At 47.6% G+C, this 19224-nt stretch overlaps 1 protein-coding gene across 7 annotated transcripts in view; it reads left to right on the plus strand.

The window, feature by feature from the left end:
• ERC1 (ELKS/RAB6-interacting/CAST family member 1) overlaps positions 1–19224 on the plus strand; it is a 276795-nt gene that overhangs the window by 212885 nt on the left and 44686 nt on the right. For all 7 annotated transcript variants that reach the window (XM_038767705.1, XM_038767706.1, XM_038767707.1 and 4 more), the window contains one exon: positions 10298–10442. In XM_038767705.1, the coding sequence (XP_038623633.1) occupies positions 10298–10442 (145 nt within the window). The remainder of the gene's footprint in view (positions 1–10297; positions 10443–19224) is intronic.

Here is a 19224-nt window from a genome sequence, read left to right on the forward strand (position 1 = left end):
TGTCTTTTGTGTGACCCTGGATGAGTTGCTCTGCTTCTCTGTGCCTCAGTTCCCTCATTGGTAAAACGGGGATGAAGACTGTGAGCTCCATGTGGGGACATGGACTGAGTCCAATCTGATCAAATCTATCCCTGCACTTAGTATAGTGACTGACACATAGTAAGTGCTTAACAAATACCACAAACAAAGCTCCCCAGGCATGAGCTGCTTCTCCTCCCAAGCCTCAAGGCCCATGACCTTAATGTGTAATACTGGTTATTTTTCACCAGAGGAATTGGACAAAATTGCCGCAAACAATATTAAACAAAGCACTTAGACTGTGAGCCCCATGTGGGACAGGGACTGTGTCCAACCTGATTAAATTGTATGTATCTAGGCACTTAGAACAGTGCTTGGCACATAGTAATTGTATGTCGGGGGATTTGGGGTTATTGGCTAGGTAAATTAGAAAATTCCAGACAAGGAAATCTCAGCACTGGACCAGAGGATTCAAGACAAAATAATAACAATAAGAATAAGAATGCTAGTAGTATTTGATAAGCGCTTACTTGGTGCCAGCACTTAGGTAGGTACAGTATAATCAGATCAGACACAGTCCCTGGCTCACCATCAAAGGGGGAAGAGAGAAGTATTGAATCCCCATTTTGCAGGTGAGGTAACAGAGGCAAGGAGACATGAAGTGACTTACCCAAGGTCACATGGCAGGGAAGTGGCAGAATAGGGATTAGATCCCAGGTCTCCTGACTCCCAGCCCTGTGCTTTTTCCACTAGTCAAAGCTTGCTTCTCAGCTTTGGAATCACAGAGCGGTGAGTAACACCATCTTTACTAGGAAAATGAATCAATTCTGTAAATTGAGGGTCCAAAGACCACTGAGTGTCGCTTCTTCCCGGGTTCTATAAATTTAGGATCATCAAGCACTTAAAAATATATGATCTATTTGGGGAACAACAATATAGTTTGTTGAAGGGGTAATCTACTGTAGCTCCAGGAGGCTATCGGTAAACTTATGGAGGAACCAGTGAAGGCAATCCGTTTAGATTTTCAGAAGGGCTTTCAGCAAAATGTACACCAAATGAGAAGGAGAAAGATTAACAACCACTTTGGGGATGGAAGAAGATAAATTGTGGGGTCCTGCAGTGATTGTTTCTCTGAAGAGCTTTATTTAACATTCTTGTAAATGATCTAGCAGAGGAGCTTCACATGCAATGCCTTTGTTGTCTTTTTCTTAAGGCATTTGTTAAGCACTTACTGTGCCACGCACTGTACTAAGCACTGGAGTAGATACAGGCTGATCAGGTTGGACCCAATCCCTTGTCTTATAATGGTTAAGTGGACAGAAAAGTGGCAAATGACCTTCAGAGTGGGTAAATAAAAGGTTATTATAACTAGGGGAAAAATTCCAAATTACAGCAATCATTCCATCCACCAATAGAACTTACTGAGCGCTTACCTCAAGGAGAGTAATTTATTTTCATGTTTGTCTCTCCTGCTAGAATGCAAGCCCTTTGAGGGCAGAGATCATGCCTACTGTGTCTCTTATATTAGCCCAAGCACTTAATAGAGTACTCTGCTCACAGTAGGAACTCATTGATTGATAGGTTGATTATTGACTGCAGAGCACTGGCCAAATGCTTGAGAGAAGACGACAAAAAAGTTAGTAGACATAATCCCTGCCCTAAAGAATCTTGCAGTCTAGCCTAGGCTGTCTCCTCCTCTAAATGGTGTCTACCAACCTCGGGAGGCAGACACTAAAAGAAATTATGCGGTGATGGGCTATGAATTACCAATCAGTCAATCAATGGCATTTATTGAACATTTACAATGTGCAGATCACTAAAGTGATCCTACATTAAAGTTAGTAGACATGATCCTGGCCTATAAGGAGCTTACAGTCTAGAAGTATTAGGATTCAGGGAAGAAATTTTGGAGTAATTGTTGACTTCCCTGAATCATTCATTCAAGTTACTGGACGCCTACTGTGTGCAGAGCATTGCAGAGGGCACCTTGATGAGCTGGCAAAGAGGCCAGCAAATAAAGATCATCCCTTGGTAACAGTCGCATTTGCTATTTGAGGAGCATAACACTGAGTTGGATTATTTTCCTCTGAAATCCCCCATCCTCCTGAATCCTTCTCTCTTGAACTATGTGCTTCCAGAATACTGCATGCAAGGATGGTCTCTCTGTCCTGTTGTCTTCCGCTATACAGTTGAGGCTGTGCCTTTGAACCGATGAACTTGTAGTCATGCTCTTCCTGGCACTTTCCCTTAGGAAGTGATAGCCTTCTTTCCAAAGCTTGCTTCTGTGCCTCTCTGTGATCATTGGACAGCGTACTGCCTAGAGAGCAGAACTCAAATCTGTTACTAAAAATCCGTATTACGTGTATATCTTTGAATTATGGGTTATAAATTCCTTTTTCATTCATATTAATGCCTTCTCCCCCTCAAGACTGTCAGCTCGTTAGGAGCAGAGAACATGTCAGCTAACTCTGTTGTATTGTACACTCCCCAGTGCTTAGTACAGTGCTCCACCCATAGTAAATGCTCAACAAATACCACTGAGTGATTGATTGATGAGTGCCTGGGAAACTACAGTGCAAAGAAGCAATGCTCCTGGCTCCCAAGGAGCTGACACTAGCTGACACGTAGCTCTGCGCTTTTTCAGCCTTACTGTTCTTCCTGAATTGACCCAGTAATTCCCCGAGGACTTCCTTAAACATCTTGGTCTTTCTTGGGAAAAGCCCTTATTGCGTCTTGAGGACCACAGCAAAGGTCACAATTCTGACTCTACTCCCTTGGCTTTGGAGCCTTAGTGATTTTAATGGGACGTTGCCTTCCGGTTGGTCATTCTCTTGGTTTACCACACAACCAGCGCCTCTGTAAGTGTCTGGTGTGAGAGGCGACATCCGGAGCCGCGTTCTTCTAAGGAGCTTGGAAAGCATCTGTGGAAAAAGGGGAAACCGCACAGAGCATCAGCAACAGGAAATGAGAGACCTGTGGGAGAGGAACAAGACCAGAGTGTGGGGGCTTTTAACGATAGTAATGATAATAATTAATAATGGCGTTTATTGAAAGCGCACTGGGCACAGGGCAGAGGATAATAAGCCCTTGGTGCCCCATTCTTTTCCGTAACAAGACAAGAACCCGAGGCCCCAGTGGTTTTCGGCTCTTGTTCAGTCCAGGTAATTGGTCGGTTTGGTCTGGAAGCAAAGAAATCCAAAGCCAAATCTAGTTTGCGGTGGCGACTCTATCGGAAAAAGGAAATCGACTTCATTCTCCTCGTGAAATTGGAGCAGAGGAGATTACACACACGCACACACACACCATTCTCCAGCAACACGAATAGCTCCACGGCCAGGGTCTGCCAGATTTCCCCCCACCCCAGTTACTGGTGGGGGTGGGGGCCTCCCTGTGAGATCATCCTGCCTGAGGGGAAGTTGAAGTTGGAGGTGGTGACCATGCTAATGATAATAATTGTGATATTTGTTAAACACTTACTATGTACCAAGCAGGGTGCTAAGCACTGAGGTAGATACAAGATAATCAGACTGTCCCACATGGGGCTCACAGTCTTAAGGGGGAGGGAGAGTGGGTATCGAATCCCCATTCTAAAGATGAGGGAACTGAGGCACGAGAGCCCAAGGCCATCCACCAGGCAGGTGGTGGAGCCAGAATTGGAACCCAGGTCCTCCGACTCCCAGGCCTGGACTCTTTCCTCTAGGCCGCTAGTTTCCAGCCCTGCCCTTGGTTTTCTCTCGCCCCACCATTTCATACCCCGCGCACTCACCATTAGCCGAACGCTGATTATAGCTTGTCATCGTTCTCATTTTACCGGTGATAAAGCGTCCCGGCATCACGGTCTCAAAGAGGCTGCGTGGATTTTGAAAGGGGTTTTGTGCTCTGCTTCCCTTTCATAGTGGCCAAAAGCAGGCCCCTCCTTCCCTTCTCTCTCTCGCTCTCTCTCCATCTCTCTTAACTCTCACCATCTCTCTCAACTCTCACCATCTCTCTCTGTCTCTCTGTCTCACCATCTCTCTCTCTGTCAGGTTTGCCTCGAAGAGGGTGGGGGGAATCAGGACAAAGCTGGACAGCAGGGGGGAGGGGGTGGGGGAGGTGAACGCAGTTTTATGGGGGTGGGAGCATCGTAATGGGGGGGGCCTCCCTATTTCCTGAAACCCAAATGCCTCGGCAGAACAATTTCCCCAACATCTTGATTCGATTAGTAGCGGCGGGTCAGAGGGCAAGCCCGCCTGGGCCGGCGAGCACCCCCACTTTAATGACTTATAGCTGGACTTCTGCGGCCACCAGCTCATTAGCCAGTAACATGGCGAGCGAGTCCTGCAGTGGGGAAGTCACTAAATGGCTCCGCAAACCTCTCGGACCCACATTTCCGGATCTGCCTCACAACCGAACCAACTAAAAGGCACACACAAAGCATAGAGAAGCAGCGTGGCTCAGTGGAAGGAGCCCGGGCTTGGGCATCAGAAGTCATGAGTTCAAACCCCATCTCTGCCGCTTGTCAGCTCTGTGGCTTTGGGCAAGTCACTTAACATCTCTGTGCCTCAGTTACCTCATCTGTAAAATGGGGATTAAGACTGTGAGCCCCATGTGGGACAACCTGATCACCTTGTATCCTCCCCAGCGCTTAGAACAGTGCTTGGCACACAGTGCTTAACAAATGCCATCATCATTATTATTATGGCTGATTGGAGGTTTTTATTTTGCTTTGGGCCGGTCTTGTTCGTATATCCCCCTTCCCTTTTTACACTCCTGCCGTTCCTCGATCACATACGTGGAATTGGATTTTAAAAAAAGAGCTTTTTTTCTCTTGATGCTCTTGAAAACCCCCTTAACCAAACCCTTCGTTCCGATATTAGTTGCCTGGACCTGCTAACCGTGCCTCTCTCCCATCTATCTCACCACCGACCTCTCATCCACATCCTGCCTCTGGCCAGGAACTCCCTCCCTCTTCATAGCCAACTGATGATCACTCTCCCCACATTCAAAGTCTTACTGAAGGCACATCTCCTCCAAGAGGCCTTCCCTGATTAAGCCCTCATTTCCTCTTCTCCCACTCCCTTCTACATCAACCTTGCACTTGGGTTTGCTCCTTTTATTACACCTCCCTCAGCCTCACTGCACTTATGTCCACTTTTGCCATTCATTTATTTATATCACGCTGTGGCTCAGCGTCAAGAGCCCAGGCTTGGGAGTCAGAGATCATGGGTTCAAATCCCGGCTCCGCCACATGTCTGCTGTGTGACCTTGGGCAAGTCACTTCACTTCCTGTGCCTCAGTTCTCTCATCTGTAAAATGGGGATTAAGACTGTGACCCCCACATGGGACAACCTGATCACCTTGTATTCCCCCCCCCAGAGCTTAGAACAGTGCTTTGCACTTAGTAAGCGCTTAACAAATGCCATTATTATTATTATTTATGTCTGTTGTGTGACCTTGGGCAAGTCACTTCACTTCTCTGTGCCTCCATTCCCTCATCTGTAAAATGGGGATTAAGACTGTGAGCCCCACATGGGACAACCTGATCTCCTTGTATCCCCCCCCAGAGCGTTGAACCTTAGAACAGTGTTTCGCACATAGTAAGTGCTTAAGAAATGCCATCATTATTACTATTAGTATTATTATTATATCAATGTCTGTCTCCCCCTCTAGACTATAAGCCCATTCTAGGCAGAGTCTTCCAACTTTGTTATACTGTTTTCTCCCAAGCGCTTCTAAGTACAGTGCTCCGCCCACAGTAAGTGCTCAGTAGTAATAATAATAATAATAATAATAGCATTTATTAAGCACTTACTATGTGCAAAGCACTATTCTAAGCGCTGGGGTAGATACAAGGTAATCAAGTTGTCCCACGTGGGGCTCACAGACTTAATTCCCATTTTCCAGATGAGGGAACTGAGGCCCAGAGAAGTGAAGTGACTTGCCCAAAGCCACACAGCTGACAAGTGGCTGAGCTGGGATTGGACCTCCATCTTCAACCCCCTCTTAAGAATGCCCAGCAAAATAGCTTCCCCCCCAGTTGTCATGCCACTGGAAAAGTGTTCATGTCCTAGAGAGAGGGTGGGGAATTCACTGGTAGAAAGAAGAAATGATTGGGTCCTAGTCTAACTCTGTTATATGGTACTCTCCCAAGCGCTTAGTACAGTGCTCTGCACACAGTAAGTGCTCAATAAATACCGATGGTGATAATGATGATGACAATGATGAAAGTTCTGGCTCTGCCATTAGCCTGTAGACTGTAATCTCATTTAGACTGCCAGCTCCTTGCGGGCAGGAAATGTGTCTACCTAGTCTGTTCTATTGTACTCCTTGAGAAGCAGCATGACTTAGTGGAAAGGGCACGGGCTTGGGTGTCAGAGGTCATAGGTTCTAATCCTGGCTCTGCAACTTGTCTGCTGTGTGACCTTGGGCAAGTCACTTAACTTCTCTGTGCCTCAGTTCCCTCAAAATGGGGGTTAAGAGTTTGAGCCCCTGGTGGGACAACTTGATTACCTGGTATCTACGCCAGCACTTAGAACATAGTAAGCACTTAACAAATACCACCATTATGATTAATCTTTCAGGCATTCACTTTGTACCCCCCCCCAGCGCTTAGAACAGTGCTTTGCACATAGTAAGCGCTTAACAAATGCCAACATTATTATTATTATTATTATTATTACAGTGCTCTCTGCACACAGGAAGTGTGTGAGTCCCATGTGGGGCTGATCTGATTAACTTGTATCTATCCCAGTGCTTAGTATAGTTCCTGGCACAAAGTAAGCATTTAACAAATACCACACACAAAAAATTAAACGGCCCCAAATGAGAGCTGAGGAGGCCGGGATCAACAGGAACTCAGCAGAGCGAAATCATCTTGAACCCCCTTCACCTTCGGGGTCATTTCACCACTTAACATATTTTTTTCAAGTGGTCAGCAGATATATTTAGACTATCATTATCCCTTCAGTGTTAACTGAGCCTCATGGGGCAACGCATCTGCTCTGCTCTTCCTTAGAGTGTCGTGTGGAGATTTTGCAGGGACCAGCGTGAAAAGGCACCCGGAGACCACACTGACACCCCCCCACACACACACCCAGCCCCGTTCATCCCATTAAACAGCTGGCACCAGTTAAACACGTCTTCATTTTCTAGATGTAAACCAATCCTCGTTAGTCTCCTCCGGTCCGGGGCTCCTTGTAACTCCGCATCCAGGATAATGGAATATCCCTTCGACCAGTGTTCAGGTTCTGACGTTAGTCATCCCCTCAGCTTAGCTAAAACTCTTCCACATGACAGCTATTGAAACCTAATTATCTTAACAAAAGACAGAAGCGAAGGTTAAACTTGGGCAGGGAATTCTCAAATTCTGCATTTCCTCAGGTCAAAAGCTCAAGCTACTTATAAAGTCCTCTTAGAATCAAATCCTTCTTCTTGCCCGTGACCTCGGAGGGATGAAACGCAGCCCGAGTCATTATCTCTGCCCCAGTCCTCTGAATTCTCCGCCCCATTGACCATTTCTGCTTATGATGACTCCAATTTTATTTTTTTTCCCCGATGTACCTGTGGGTCAGACAGAAAACACCCTCAGGTCTGCCAGATCCTGTGTATTCTGTTCTGGGTAGAATCATAAAATGTTTTCCCACACAACCCCAGGTCGGAAAAACAGCTCTGCATACCACCCTCGGTGTCCAGTACACCACACACAGTAAGCACTCAGTAAATACCCTTGATTGATTGATTGGGTGTGGTGAGTGTCCTCAGTGAGGGGTTTTTATGACTGTAAATTCGTTGTGGGCGGGGATTGTGTCTGTTGTAGTGTTGTCTTGTATTCTCCCAAGTGCTTAGTACAGTGCCCTGCACACAATAAGCACTCAGTAAATACGATTGATTGATTAACTCTCCATGGAGCAACACTGCTGGATCATCAGTAGAGGTGATAAGAAATAATTTGTTGCATTTGTTAAGTGCTTATGTCTTTCATAATGGTACCTGTGCAGCATGGCCTAGCAGAAAGAACCCAGGCCTGGGAGTGAGAGGGCCTGGGTTCTAATTCCAGCTCTGCCACTTGCCTACTGTGTGATTTTGGGCAAATCACTTCACTTCTCCGTGCCTCAGTTTCCTCATTTGAAAAATGGGGGATTAACATTGTGAGCCCCATGTGGGACATGGACTGTGTCCAAAATTATTAACTTGTATCTACCCCAGCGCTTAGTACAGTGCCTGACACATAGTAAGTGTTGAACAAATACATTTAAAAAATGGTATTAGGTTGACAAGGATTGGCCTTAAAGCTCTTCGGCTATTAAATGTTTCAGTCAGTCCCGAATTGCTCAGAAATGAATGATCATTTTCCTAAACCTAGTGGCCAGTGTTCAGGGAGTTCTTCCAATCCTTATCTGGTTTTAAGAATATAGTCCTGATAACTCTATCTAATCTTGGTTTCACCAACACAGTTCTCTCCTGCTTTTCCTCCTACCGCTGTGGGCTGTTTTTTCTCAGTCTCTTTCACCAGCTCCTCTTCCTCCACACACCCCTCTCCATCCGTTCCCTCCTCCCTCCCCCCAAAAGCACACACACACATACACACACATACTAACTGCAGGGTGTCTAAAGGCCCTGAACCTTGTCCCCTTGTCTTCTCACTTTACCTTCACTTCCTTGGGTAGCTCATCCTCTCCCATGGCTCAGTTCCCACCTCAGTGCAAATGCCCCCCACAAAATCAACCCTCAACAGCCCAGACCTCTCCCTTTCTACACTTACCTCTGCCTGCAAGTCTTCTCCATCGGCGCCTCAAGCCCAAGATGTCGACAGCTGAACTCCTCCTCTCCCATCCTAAATCCTCTCTCAACCCTCCCATCCCAGTTGACTGCACCACCGTCCCCATTTCAAAAACCCTCAACCTTTACATTATCTGTGATTTCTCGCTCTCATTCAACTCATATCTAGCTCACATCCAGTCCGTGGCTAAATCCTGTCAGATTTTCCTCCCCAGTTGTTTCCTGGCTCTGTTCTTTCATATCCTAGTGAACGGCCATCACCCCAGCCCAGTTGCTTGATAAATCCCAACTTAGAGAAGCAGCATGGCCTAGAGGATAGAGCACGGGCCTGGGCTTCAGAAGGGTCTTGGGTTCTAATTCCAACTGTGCCACTTGTCTGTTGTATGACTTTGGGCGAGTCACTTCTCCGTCCCTCAGTTACCTCATCTGAAAAACAGGAATTAAGATTATGAGCCCCAGGTGGGACATGGACTGTGTCCAACCTGATTAGTTTATATCTACCCCAGCACTTATTACATTACCTGGCACATAGTAAGTGCTTAACAAATAACCTTAAAGAAAAAATCACATAGGAACCTCCCCAGGCTCCCAGATTTTACACCTGGGGAACGGGCAGATGGTGACAGAGGTTCTTTCACTAATAATAATAATAGTAATAATAATAATAATCAGGTTCCTCATGAGGCTCACAGTTTGAATAGGTGGGAAAACAAGTACTGAATCCCCATTTTTCAGAGGAGGGAAGTGAGGCCCGGAGAAGTGAAATGACTTGCCCAAAGTCACACAGCAGACAAGTGGCACGTCTGGGATTAGAACCCAGGTCCTCTGAGTCCCAGGCCTGAGTTCTTTTCACAAGGTCACACTGTTTCTCTACTAAGCACTGAGTATAACATGTTGCCCCCAGTGTATGCTCATTAAATAAGAGTTGTGGTATTTGTTAAGTGCTTACTATGTGCCAAGCACTGTACTAAACTCTGAGGTAGATTGAAGATAATGAAGTCAGACATAATCCCTGTCCCTCTTGGGGCTCCTATTCTAAGTGGTAGCATATTTATTAGTCGGGGCTATTAAAGAGCATCAATGCTTCTTTCACTTCTCTTCTAGATTTCACTTCTTCCTAGAAGAATGGTTTGTTCTTCAGGGCCATCTCAGTGATGGCTTGAATTTCCTTGGGCATGGAGTAATTTAGGGATGAAGGTTGGTTTGGACCCACACTGTGGACAGTGGCTCAATTCCATTTCCTTCCAAAGGTCCGGGAAAAATCCTTTGCGATCTTGTGTCATCATGACATTTGTGTTAAAGTCCGTTTACCCCTGTAGACTGTAAGCTCCTTGTGGGCAGGGATCCCTTGAGGAGAGGGATCAGTCCAGTGCTCTGCAAGCAATAAGTGCTCAATAAATACCATTTATGGGTTGATTGTGTTCTCTCACACCCTGTAAGTGATTTCCAAGGAGAAAAGACTAAAGATCTATGGGCCAGCAGATGACTGAGGTTTTATGCTTTCCTTTCTCTCTTGCTGCAGGCAAGAAGCTCTTTTAGCGGCCATCAGTGAAAAAGATGCCAACATCGCTCTCCTGGAGCTCTCGTCCTCCAAGAAAAAGACCCAAGACGAAGTGGCCGCATTGAAGAGGGAGAAGGACCGCCTGGTCCAGCAGCTCAAGCAGCAGGTAGGGGAAAGGGGCAAGGAGAACCCGTTGGGCAGGAGGTTCAGTGGAGTCTGAGATGTACCCCAGTAGCCCACCTAGAATGCTACTTTAGCTTACCTTCTTCCTCTGTGAGCCAGACAGACGTCAAGTTCCCCGACGAGATGGGTCAGTGGTCCCAGGCCGGCGAGCGTCCCGTGGCATTCCACTTTAATGAAAAGGAACGTCCGGTAATAATAATAATAATTATGGTAATCGTTAAGCGCTTACTATGTGCCAAGCACCATTCTAAGCACTGGGGTAGATACAAGTAAATCAGGTTGGACACAATCCCTGTCCCACGTGGGGCTCACAGTCTCCATCCCCATTTTCCAGATGAGGTAACTGAGGCCTAGAGAAGTGAAGTGACTTGCCTAAGATCAAACAGCAGACAAGTGGCAGAGCCGGGGTTAGAAACCATGACCTGTTGAGTCCCAGGCCCGGGCTTTATACACTACTCCCTGCTGCTTCTAATTGATTGCTAATATTGTGCCCACCCCAGCACTTGGTACAGTGCTTGGCACTGAGTAGGCACTGAACAAATACCACAATTATCATTATTCTTTCACTCCTTGGTGGAGACAGAGCCCCAAACCAAGCCCTCTTCCCGTGAGATGAATGTGTCAAGATGGGTCCCTGGCCTGAAGCAGTCCAGTGCACATTTTCATTTGACAGGAAACTCTCCAAAATCTTGAAATTGTCCATGGCAGGCAGCGTTGGCATCCGGTTCCACGGGCGCCTACTTAAAATGAAACAGAAAGCAGGTCGCTTGTCGTTACAAGTGCCCGAATCAGGGCCAATCGCACAAAGGGAGAAGGGATTGAAGGCGGCAGCATTGTTGGAGGGAACAGGATTGACGTCCCGGTATTGGGTGAGAATGTTTCCCCTACCCCCAGAATTCTCAGAGGCCGCTGCCATCATTTTTGACTTTCTTTTTCAAAGGGTGTCAAAGACACCTTCGTCTCTGGAGTCAGTGGGCAGCCTCGGCCGTATAAATGTATGTGTGTGTGGGTGTCATTTTGAAGTGAGCTTTATTCAGCGACTCTAGAGTACATACGTGTGGGAGAAAATGAAATCAGTCTCCCCACCAGCTTGTAATCTTCAGAATCCCACAAACCTTGAACCTTTGGGCGGTAAGAATGTTAAGCAGTGCCATTCCAGGCCAGGCCCTGTTCCCATCCAACCCCGTGTTCTGTCTTGAACCGTGGCCCCATAGGATGCTGAGAGTCCCATCGTGGGCTTGTGCTGAAAACACTTCTATGGCAAGAGCCACCCAAGGAGGGTAACTGCAGTTCTGAAGGGTTGATCTAGCCCCTCTTCCTCCTTCTCCCCCTCCCACCATGCTCCATTTCCTGTCCCCGCCCTCTCGATGCGTCTGGAGAGAGAGAGGAGGAAGGAGAATCTCTGCCAGAGACATTTGGGTTCTTTAATTTCGATAAAAGCATGCGCATTGGAGCTTGGATAGAGCGAGGGAGAGGCCTTTGGGAAAGAGGATCTAGCATCAATGTTGTTTCAATTTAAAGGTCCCAGGCCTCGAGTTGCAGGAATGCGCCTGAGTCCGGAGACCATTTCCTCCCAGAGACTCAGTCAGCATTGACCGGGCTTTCCGGGAGATGGAACAGCTCTCCGCCCATTGGCCCTCGGCACCCACGTGGGGCTCCTTCTGTCATCAGATAAAACCGAGGGGAGGGACTTGCAGGGCGAGGGTCACCTCTAATGTGGTCCCAATTTACTTACCCCTCTCCCCACCCCCCCGAAGGGTAGCTCGTCTTGTCGACTGGTCCATGGCCCAGCCACACTGGGGGCGGCCTGCCTCAGAGGAAGGGGCCGGGGCCGACGTGAGAAAGCAGAGCCGAAGGTGGCCTAACCACGTCCAGATGTGCCGCGGCGGGCTCAGCCGGTGGGGGGTTTGGATCGCCAGCCAGGGAGGAGCCGTACGGGCCCGGAGGTTAGCCAGTCCACCCACCGGCCGAGCCCATTTTGGGCTGGTCCACCCTGGGCGGTGGGAGACTCGGTCGGTGAGGACGTTTTCAGGCCACCCTGTCTGAGACTTATTCAGAGGGACCCGGTTGGATAGAGTAGCAGCGGGGCCCAGTAGCCAGAGCCTGGGCCTGAGAATCAGGAGGATCTGGGTTCTAATCCAGGCTCCGCCACTTGTCTGATGGGTGACCTTGGGCCAGTCACTTCACTTCTCCGGGCCTCAGTTTCCTTGTCTGCACAATGGGGATTAAGAATGTGACCCCCACGTGGGACAGGAACTGTGTCCAACATGGTTTGCTTGTATTATCCCAGCACCTTAGTAGAGTGCCTGGCACTTAGTAAGAGCTTAACAGATACTGTAGAAGCTGGGGACCGGGTCATCTCAGTCCCCCCTCAACCTCCTGGAGGTCCAGAAGCCCGGACCCAAGTTCGGGCAGGTTGACACTTCTCTTATTCCTTTGGTCAGACCGTAGCCAGCAGCTATTTGTTACAGCAGACGGATCTTAGACGTCCATTCTGGGCATCTGGATTCAGGCCAGCCCAGTCACCCTTGGACCAAGGGGGTGTTTTTGATCTCGGTCCACTCCTGCCGAATGGGGCAATCCCTGAGCATGACCCCCAAGCCGAGCAGAGAAGCAGGAATCAAGCATTCCACATGGGAGAGAAAAGCGTTGGAGCCTCGGGCCTGTGGGTCAGATAGCGGCGGAACCTGTCACTTGTGCAGACCTGGACTTCCGCACCGCTGACTCTGAGATTTCTCGTCTGCCCTAACCCCAAAAGATATTTGTTAAATGCTTACTATGTGCCAGGCTCTTTACTAAGCGCTAATTGATTGAGAACTCAGTTTTCTCAAGTTTATTTGGCTTAGGGAATGGCAGAGGCTGAGGAGGGTGACATAACCCCAGATAATGCTGTCTCCTTGGCTAACCCTACCATTTTTTAATGGTATTTGTGAAGCACTTACTGTGTGCCAGGCACTGTACAAAGCTCTGAGGCAGATACAAAGTAATCAGGTTGAAAACAGTCTCTGTCCCGCATGGGGCTCACGGTCTTAATCCCCATTTTGCAGATGAGGGAACTAAGGCACAGAAGTGAAGCGACTTGCCCAAGGTCACAGAGCAGACAAGTGGTAGAGCCGAGATTAGAACCCTGGTCCTCTGACGCCCAGGCCTGGGCTCTTTCCACTGGGCCACACAGCTTCTCAAGTGCTTTACACGTAGTAAAATGCTCAGTAAATTCCACGAATTGATGAAAGGGGGTTGGGATAGTGCCGTGAATGACTGGCGTTAGACCTCTCTGTCTTTTGGGGGGCCCCCTCTGGGTCTCGCAGTCCCCACAGTCAGGGCGGAAGGGCCCTAACTGGTGGATGGCACAGCTGCTGGATCTTTCATGACTTTGCAACGATTCATCCTTTGCAATTGCTCAACTGCAATTTTCATTCCTCTGCCACCCTATAACAGACCTCCAGTCAGAGCTCATCATCATCAATGGTATTTATTGAGTGCATCCTGGGTGCAGAATACTGTACTAAGCGCTTGAATGACTCCACTACAGCGGAGTTGGTAGACACAGTGAGCTTACAGTCTAGAGGGGGAGACAGACATCAATAGAAAAAATTTACAATATATAATTTATAGGAATTACAGGAAGATTTAGCCTTTTTTATGAGACTCAAACAAAGTTCTTCTGGGGTTGGGGACTCCAGGAGTTGTTTGGCTTCCCAGTGTGCAAAGTGTTTAGTATACGTTCCTGTCCCCTCGCCCCAGCACAGGAATTAGAATCAGCCAGACCACTTCGGCTAATGGCCTCCAGATTGATTGTAGGGGAAACTGGATGCCAAACATTTTCCATGAAGTGTCCCCGCCTCTGGAACATCCCCCTCCCCTCCTCTTTCCCTCCACCCCCTACACCCACTCCCATTCCTGTCCCCAGTCCTAAAATGTTGCCGTTTCTGCTTTTCCTGGGCTGGCATTCCCCAGTTAGTTAATCCAATTTTTCTCTCTGTTATTTACAAACGCATCCTGTCCTTTCTGCAACCACTGGGCGCTGTCCTCCAGGACAGAGGAGAAAGCCTGACAGATCACTTCTCCCTGTGCTATTCGTAATTGATCAATCAATCAATGGTGTTTATTGAATAATAATAATAATAGTGGTATTTGTTAAGTGCTTACTATATGCCAGGCATTGTACTGAGTGCTGGGAAAAAAAATGTTTACTGTGCACTAGGGAGAGGACATTATAACAGAGTCGGTAGACATCTTCCCGGCCCTCAACGAGCTTAAGTCTAGAGGAAGCGTACAGTCTACAATCAATTAATTAATGGCATTTATTCAACACATACTGTTGCAGAACACTGGACTAAGCGCTTGGGAGAGAACAATATAACAGAGTTGTTGGACACCTTCCCTGCCCACAACGAGCTTACAATCTAGAATCAATCAATCCATGGTATTTATTGAGCACTTACTACGTGCAGAGCACTGGACTAAGCGCTAGGGAGAGGACAACAAGACAGAGTTGGTGGAGATGACCCTGCCAGCAATGAACTCCCCGTCTTCGTAGTTTGGATTCACTCCACTCCACCTCCACTCCCACCCCGTCTTCCGAGGCCGGGTCATCAGGATGCTTCCCTCACCATTCCAGGCCCATGGCAATCTCGTTGGCCTCCTGTTGACCTTTAGAGTGTCCGATAGGTCTGACTGGAGACTGTCAGCACACGACAGGGGCTACCGAGCCACCGAGGGAGAAGCCCAGCCGGGCTGTACAGGCCACTGAGAAAAACCGAGTACAGGAAGGCTGGCACTGAAGCTGCACAATGTCATTCATTCAGTCATATTTATTGAGCGCTTACTGTGTGCAAAGCACTGTACTAAGCGCTTGGGAGGGTACAGTAGAACAATAAACAGACACATTCCCTGCTCACAATGACCTTACAGTCTAGAAGGGGAGACAGGTGTTAATACAAATATATAAATAAATTACAGGTCACCCAGCAGGCAAACAGTGGAGTTGGCATTGGAACCGAGAGTAGCAGTGTGGTCTAATGGGTAGAGCCAAGTCTGGTATCCCAGCTCCATCACTTGTCTTCCGTATGGCCGTGGGCAAGTCACTTCACTTCTATGGTCCTCATCTGTAAAATGGGGATGGAAGACTATGAGCCTCATCAGGGACATGGGCTGTGTCCAACCTGATTAGCTTGTATTCCCTCCAACGCTTAGTAGAGTGCCTGGCACATAGTAAAGGCTGAACTAATACTATTAAAAAAGGGTTTTCTGACTCCCACGGCCTTTCCCGTGGGCCACACTGCTCCTCTAAGCCCTCATCCTTTGGATTCTGATTTGGCAAGAGCCGTTGGGAGGCTGGGAAGGAATTAGAAGAAAAGCCAAAAAGAGGAGTCAGAAAAAACATTCTGGCCTTATCAATCTGGAAGGAATCAATCAGCCAATCAGTCAGTGGCATTTATTGCATTTGGGTCTGTGACCTTTGGAGATTTGATATTCGCCCCATCCCCACAGCATTTACGTACCTATCTCATTTACATTATCATCTGTCTCCCCCTCAAGACTATAAGCTTGTTATGGACAGGGAGTGAGTCCACTAATTTTACTGTAGTGTGCTCTCCCAAGTACTTAGAACAGTGCCCTGCGCGAAGTGCTCCATAAATACCATTGATTGATAACTGAGCGCTTAATGAGTGCTGGGAGAGGGTAGAGATCCATGACCTCCACTATTCCCAGTTCCTAGCCATAGGGGAAGAGGTTCCCAAGGGATGTTTCCTGACTGGAAACGCTAACCTTTTCACTTTACCTCCATCTCGTCTATCTCACTGCCGACCTCTCACCCATATTCATTAATTCATTCTTATTTGTTGTACTTTCCAAGCGCTTAGTACAGTGCTCTACACACAGTAAGCGCACAATAAATACGATTGATTGAATGAATGAATGGAAAGGCAGAAACCATTTCTCCAGGGTGGAAGGAGACTCAGCAGTTGTCAGGGATTGACCCCAGGTGGCTTCTGTCCTGTCCTGTCCTGAACCTGTAGCCATCCTCAGGAACAAAAGCGAGCTGACTCCATTTCTACCTGCTGTTGCCATTATGCTTTTCCTCTCCCTCAGATCACACCCTTTTGCTGTTCCCTTTCCAGCTGCTGCAGATGTTTTTCTGGTTTTTTTGTCGCTTTTTAAAATGGCATTTGTTAAGAGCTTATTATGTGCCAGGCACTGTACTAAGCACTGAGGTAGATAGTCAATTGTATTTATTGAGCGCTTACTGTGTGAAGTGTGCTGTATTGAACCCTTGGGAGAGTACAATATGGCAACAAACAGACTCATTCCTTGCCCACAACGAGCTTACAGTCTAGAGGGGGAGACAGACATTAATATAAATATATACAAGCTAATGTAAATAGATACAAGCTAATCAGGTTGGATTCATCATCCCCACTTTTACAGATGAAGAAAAGGAGGCACAGAGAAGTGAAATGACTTGCCCAAGGTTACACAGCAGACACGTGATGAAGCTGGGATTTTTTTTTTTAATGGTATTTGTTAAGCACTTTCTCTGTGCCAGGCACTGTCGTAAGCGCTAGGGTAGACACAGTCCATGGTTCACATGGGGCTCACAGTCTTAATCCCCATTTTCCAGATGAGGGAACTGAGGCACAGAGAAGTGAAGGAACTTGCCCATGGTCTCACAGCAGACAAGTGGGGGAGCTGGGATTAGAACCCAGGTCTTTCTGATTCCCAGGCCCGTGCTCTAACCACTAGGCATGCTGCTCCTTTTTTGCGTGAAAAGGAGTAGAGGAACTCACCTGGACCAACTCACACTCTGTCCTCGGGCTAAGGACTGATCTACGTTTCCCAGCAGGTCTGGAAGACCTTTTGATTTTTATTCCGTTTTTTTGACACTGGCACCGGCATTCTCTCCCATAACAGGTTAAAAACCGGCCTGAAACGGCCAGCAACTCAATCCTCTCATTCTGGCTATCTCCACGGAGGACTCACAGCCTCCAAAACCTGTGACAGATAATGCTCTTGGCTTCCCTTCCTTTGCCTGAACCAGAACACCGAGTCTCTGCCAATCGCTGACATTAGCGGTGGTTAAAAATAAAAATGATAGAAGCCGCTTAATAATCCGTATACGTTGTTTAGAACTCTGTCTGGAGAGGTTCATTTGCTCCATGAGTAAGGATTGTGTGTTGAGGGTTTTTTAAAAAAATACCCAAATGAACTCTGGGCTTTGTCCTCCCCAAGACTCTTCTGAATCCCACCAAGACATGGATCCGATTTCGATGAGTTCTGCTCAGTTGGAATAAGTGAAGCCCAGAGGTTGGGAGAAGTGGGGACATGTGGATTCATCCCAGTTTCCCTCTGTCCATGTGCTCCATCTTTCTCCTCATGGCTTCCAGATGCACCGCAAGACTTTGTCAAGATTTTTGATATAACCCTTTCTTTCTTCCTTCCCGCGCACCAAACCTGGCTTCGCCTTCCTTCTGTCAGGCCGCTGCCTTTTATGACACCGTGGGGAGTTGATAAATCTCTTGGCTTCCCCGATTCCTCCCCCACCACCCCAACGAGCCCTCCTGTTGTGAATAAATCAGCATGCGTTTAGTGTCCTTGGGCTCCTTTTGGCCAACCTCTTTCTCTGCCGTAGCCGGGGTTGGCATGATTTGTGGCCCCCGTCTCTGGTTCCTGGGCATATAGTGAGATTCACCTGCCCTCCCCCCTCTCCCCCACCAGTCCGTCCATCTGAGGGCTCGGTCCCTTCCAGCTCTGGAATTCTGGGATTCATCCCAGGTGGAGACATCCCATAAAACATAGGCAGGACTGTTTTATCTCAAGGTCTATGGACGTGCGTTTGGGAGAGGTGGCTTCCTAGTCAGTCAATCATATTTATTGAGTGATTACTGTTTGCAGAGCACTATACTGAGCACTTGGAACAGTACAATATAACAATATAACAGACATATTCCCTGCCCACAACAAGCTTACAGTCTAGAGGGGGAGACAGGCATTAATATAAGTAAATAAATCACAGATATATGCATAACTGCCATGGGCCTGGATGAACAAAAGGAGCAAGTCAGGGTGATGCAGAAGAGAGTGGGAGAAGGGGAAAGAAGGACTTAGGGGAGATCTCTCCTAGTTAGTGGGTATAACTGGTCCCACCTCACTGTAGAAATAATAATAATAATAGTAATGATGGGCTTGGTAAAACGCTTACTGTGTGCCGAGCACTACATTAAGCTCTGGGCTAGATACAAGTTAGTCGTTTCCTTGTCCCACATAGGACTTACAGTCTAAAAGGGAGATAAAATAGGTATTAGTAATTGTGGTCAGTCAATCAGTGGTATTTATTGAGCCTTACTTTGCGCAGAGCACTGTACTAATTGCTTGGGGGACTACAAAGTCAGTAAACCCATAATGGTGGTATTTGCTAGGCACTTACCATGGACTAAGCACTGTACAAAATTCTGGGGAAGATACAGTGGTCCAATTGGATTTTCCCATGTGGAGCTCACCGTCTTATGGGGGACAGAGCACAGGTATTGAATCCCCATTTTACAGATGGGGAAACTGAAGCCTGGAGAAATGACGTGACTGCCTCCCTTGATTGAACTACAAAATTCCCGTGTGATGACAAAAGAGGGCAGGTGGGCTGTGAGGAAGCGATTAGTCAACTGGATCGAGGCTACATTTGGGCCTCGAACCCCTGCCACTCCTTGGGGGGCCAACCTCTTGGCACTGTGGGGCACAGGGCCTTTTTTTTATGGTATCTCCTAAGA

The sequence above is a fragment of the Tachyglossus aculeatus genome, chromosome 27 (genome assembly GCF_015852505.1).
Source record: "Tachyglossus aculeatus isolate mTacAcu1 chromosome 27, mTacAcu1.pri, whole genome shotgun sequence".
Classification (NCBI taxonomy): domain Eukaryota; kingdom Metazoa; phylum Chordata; class Mammalia; order Monotremata; family Tachyglossidae; genus Tachyglossus; species Tachyglossus aculeatus.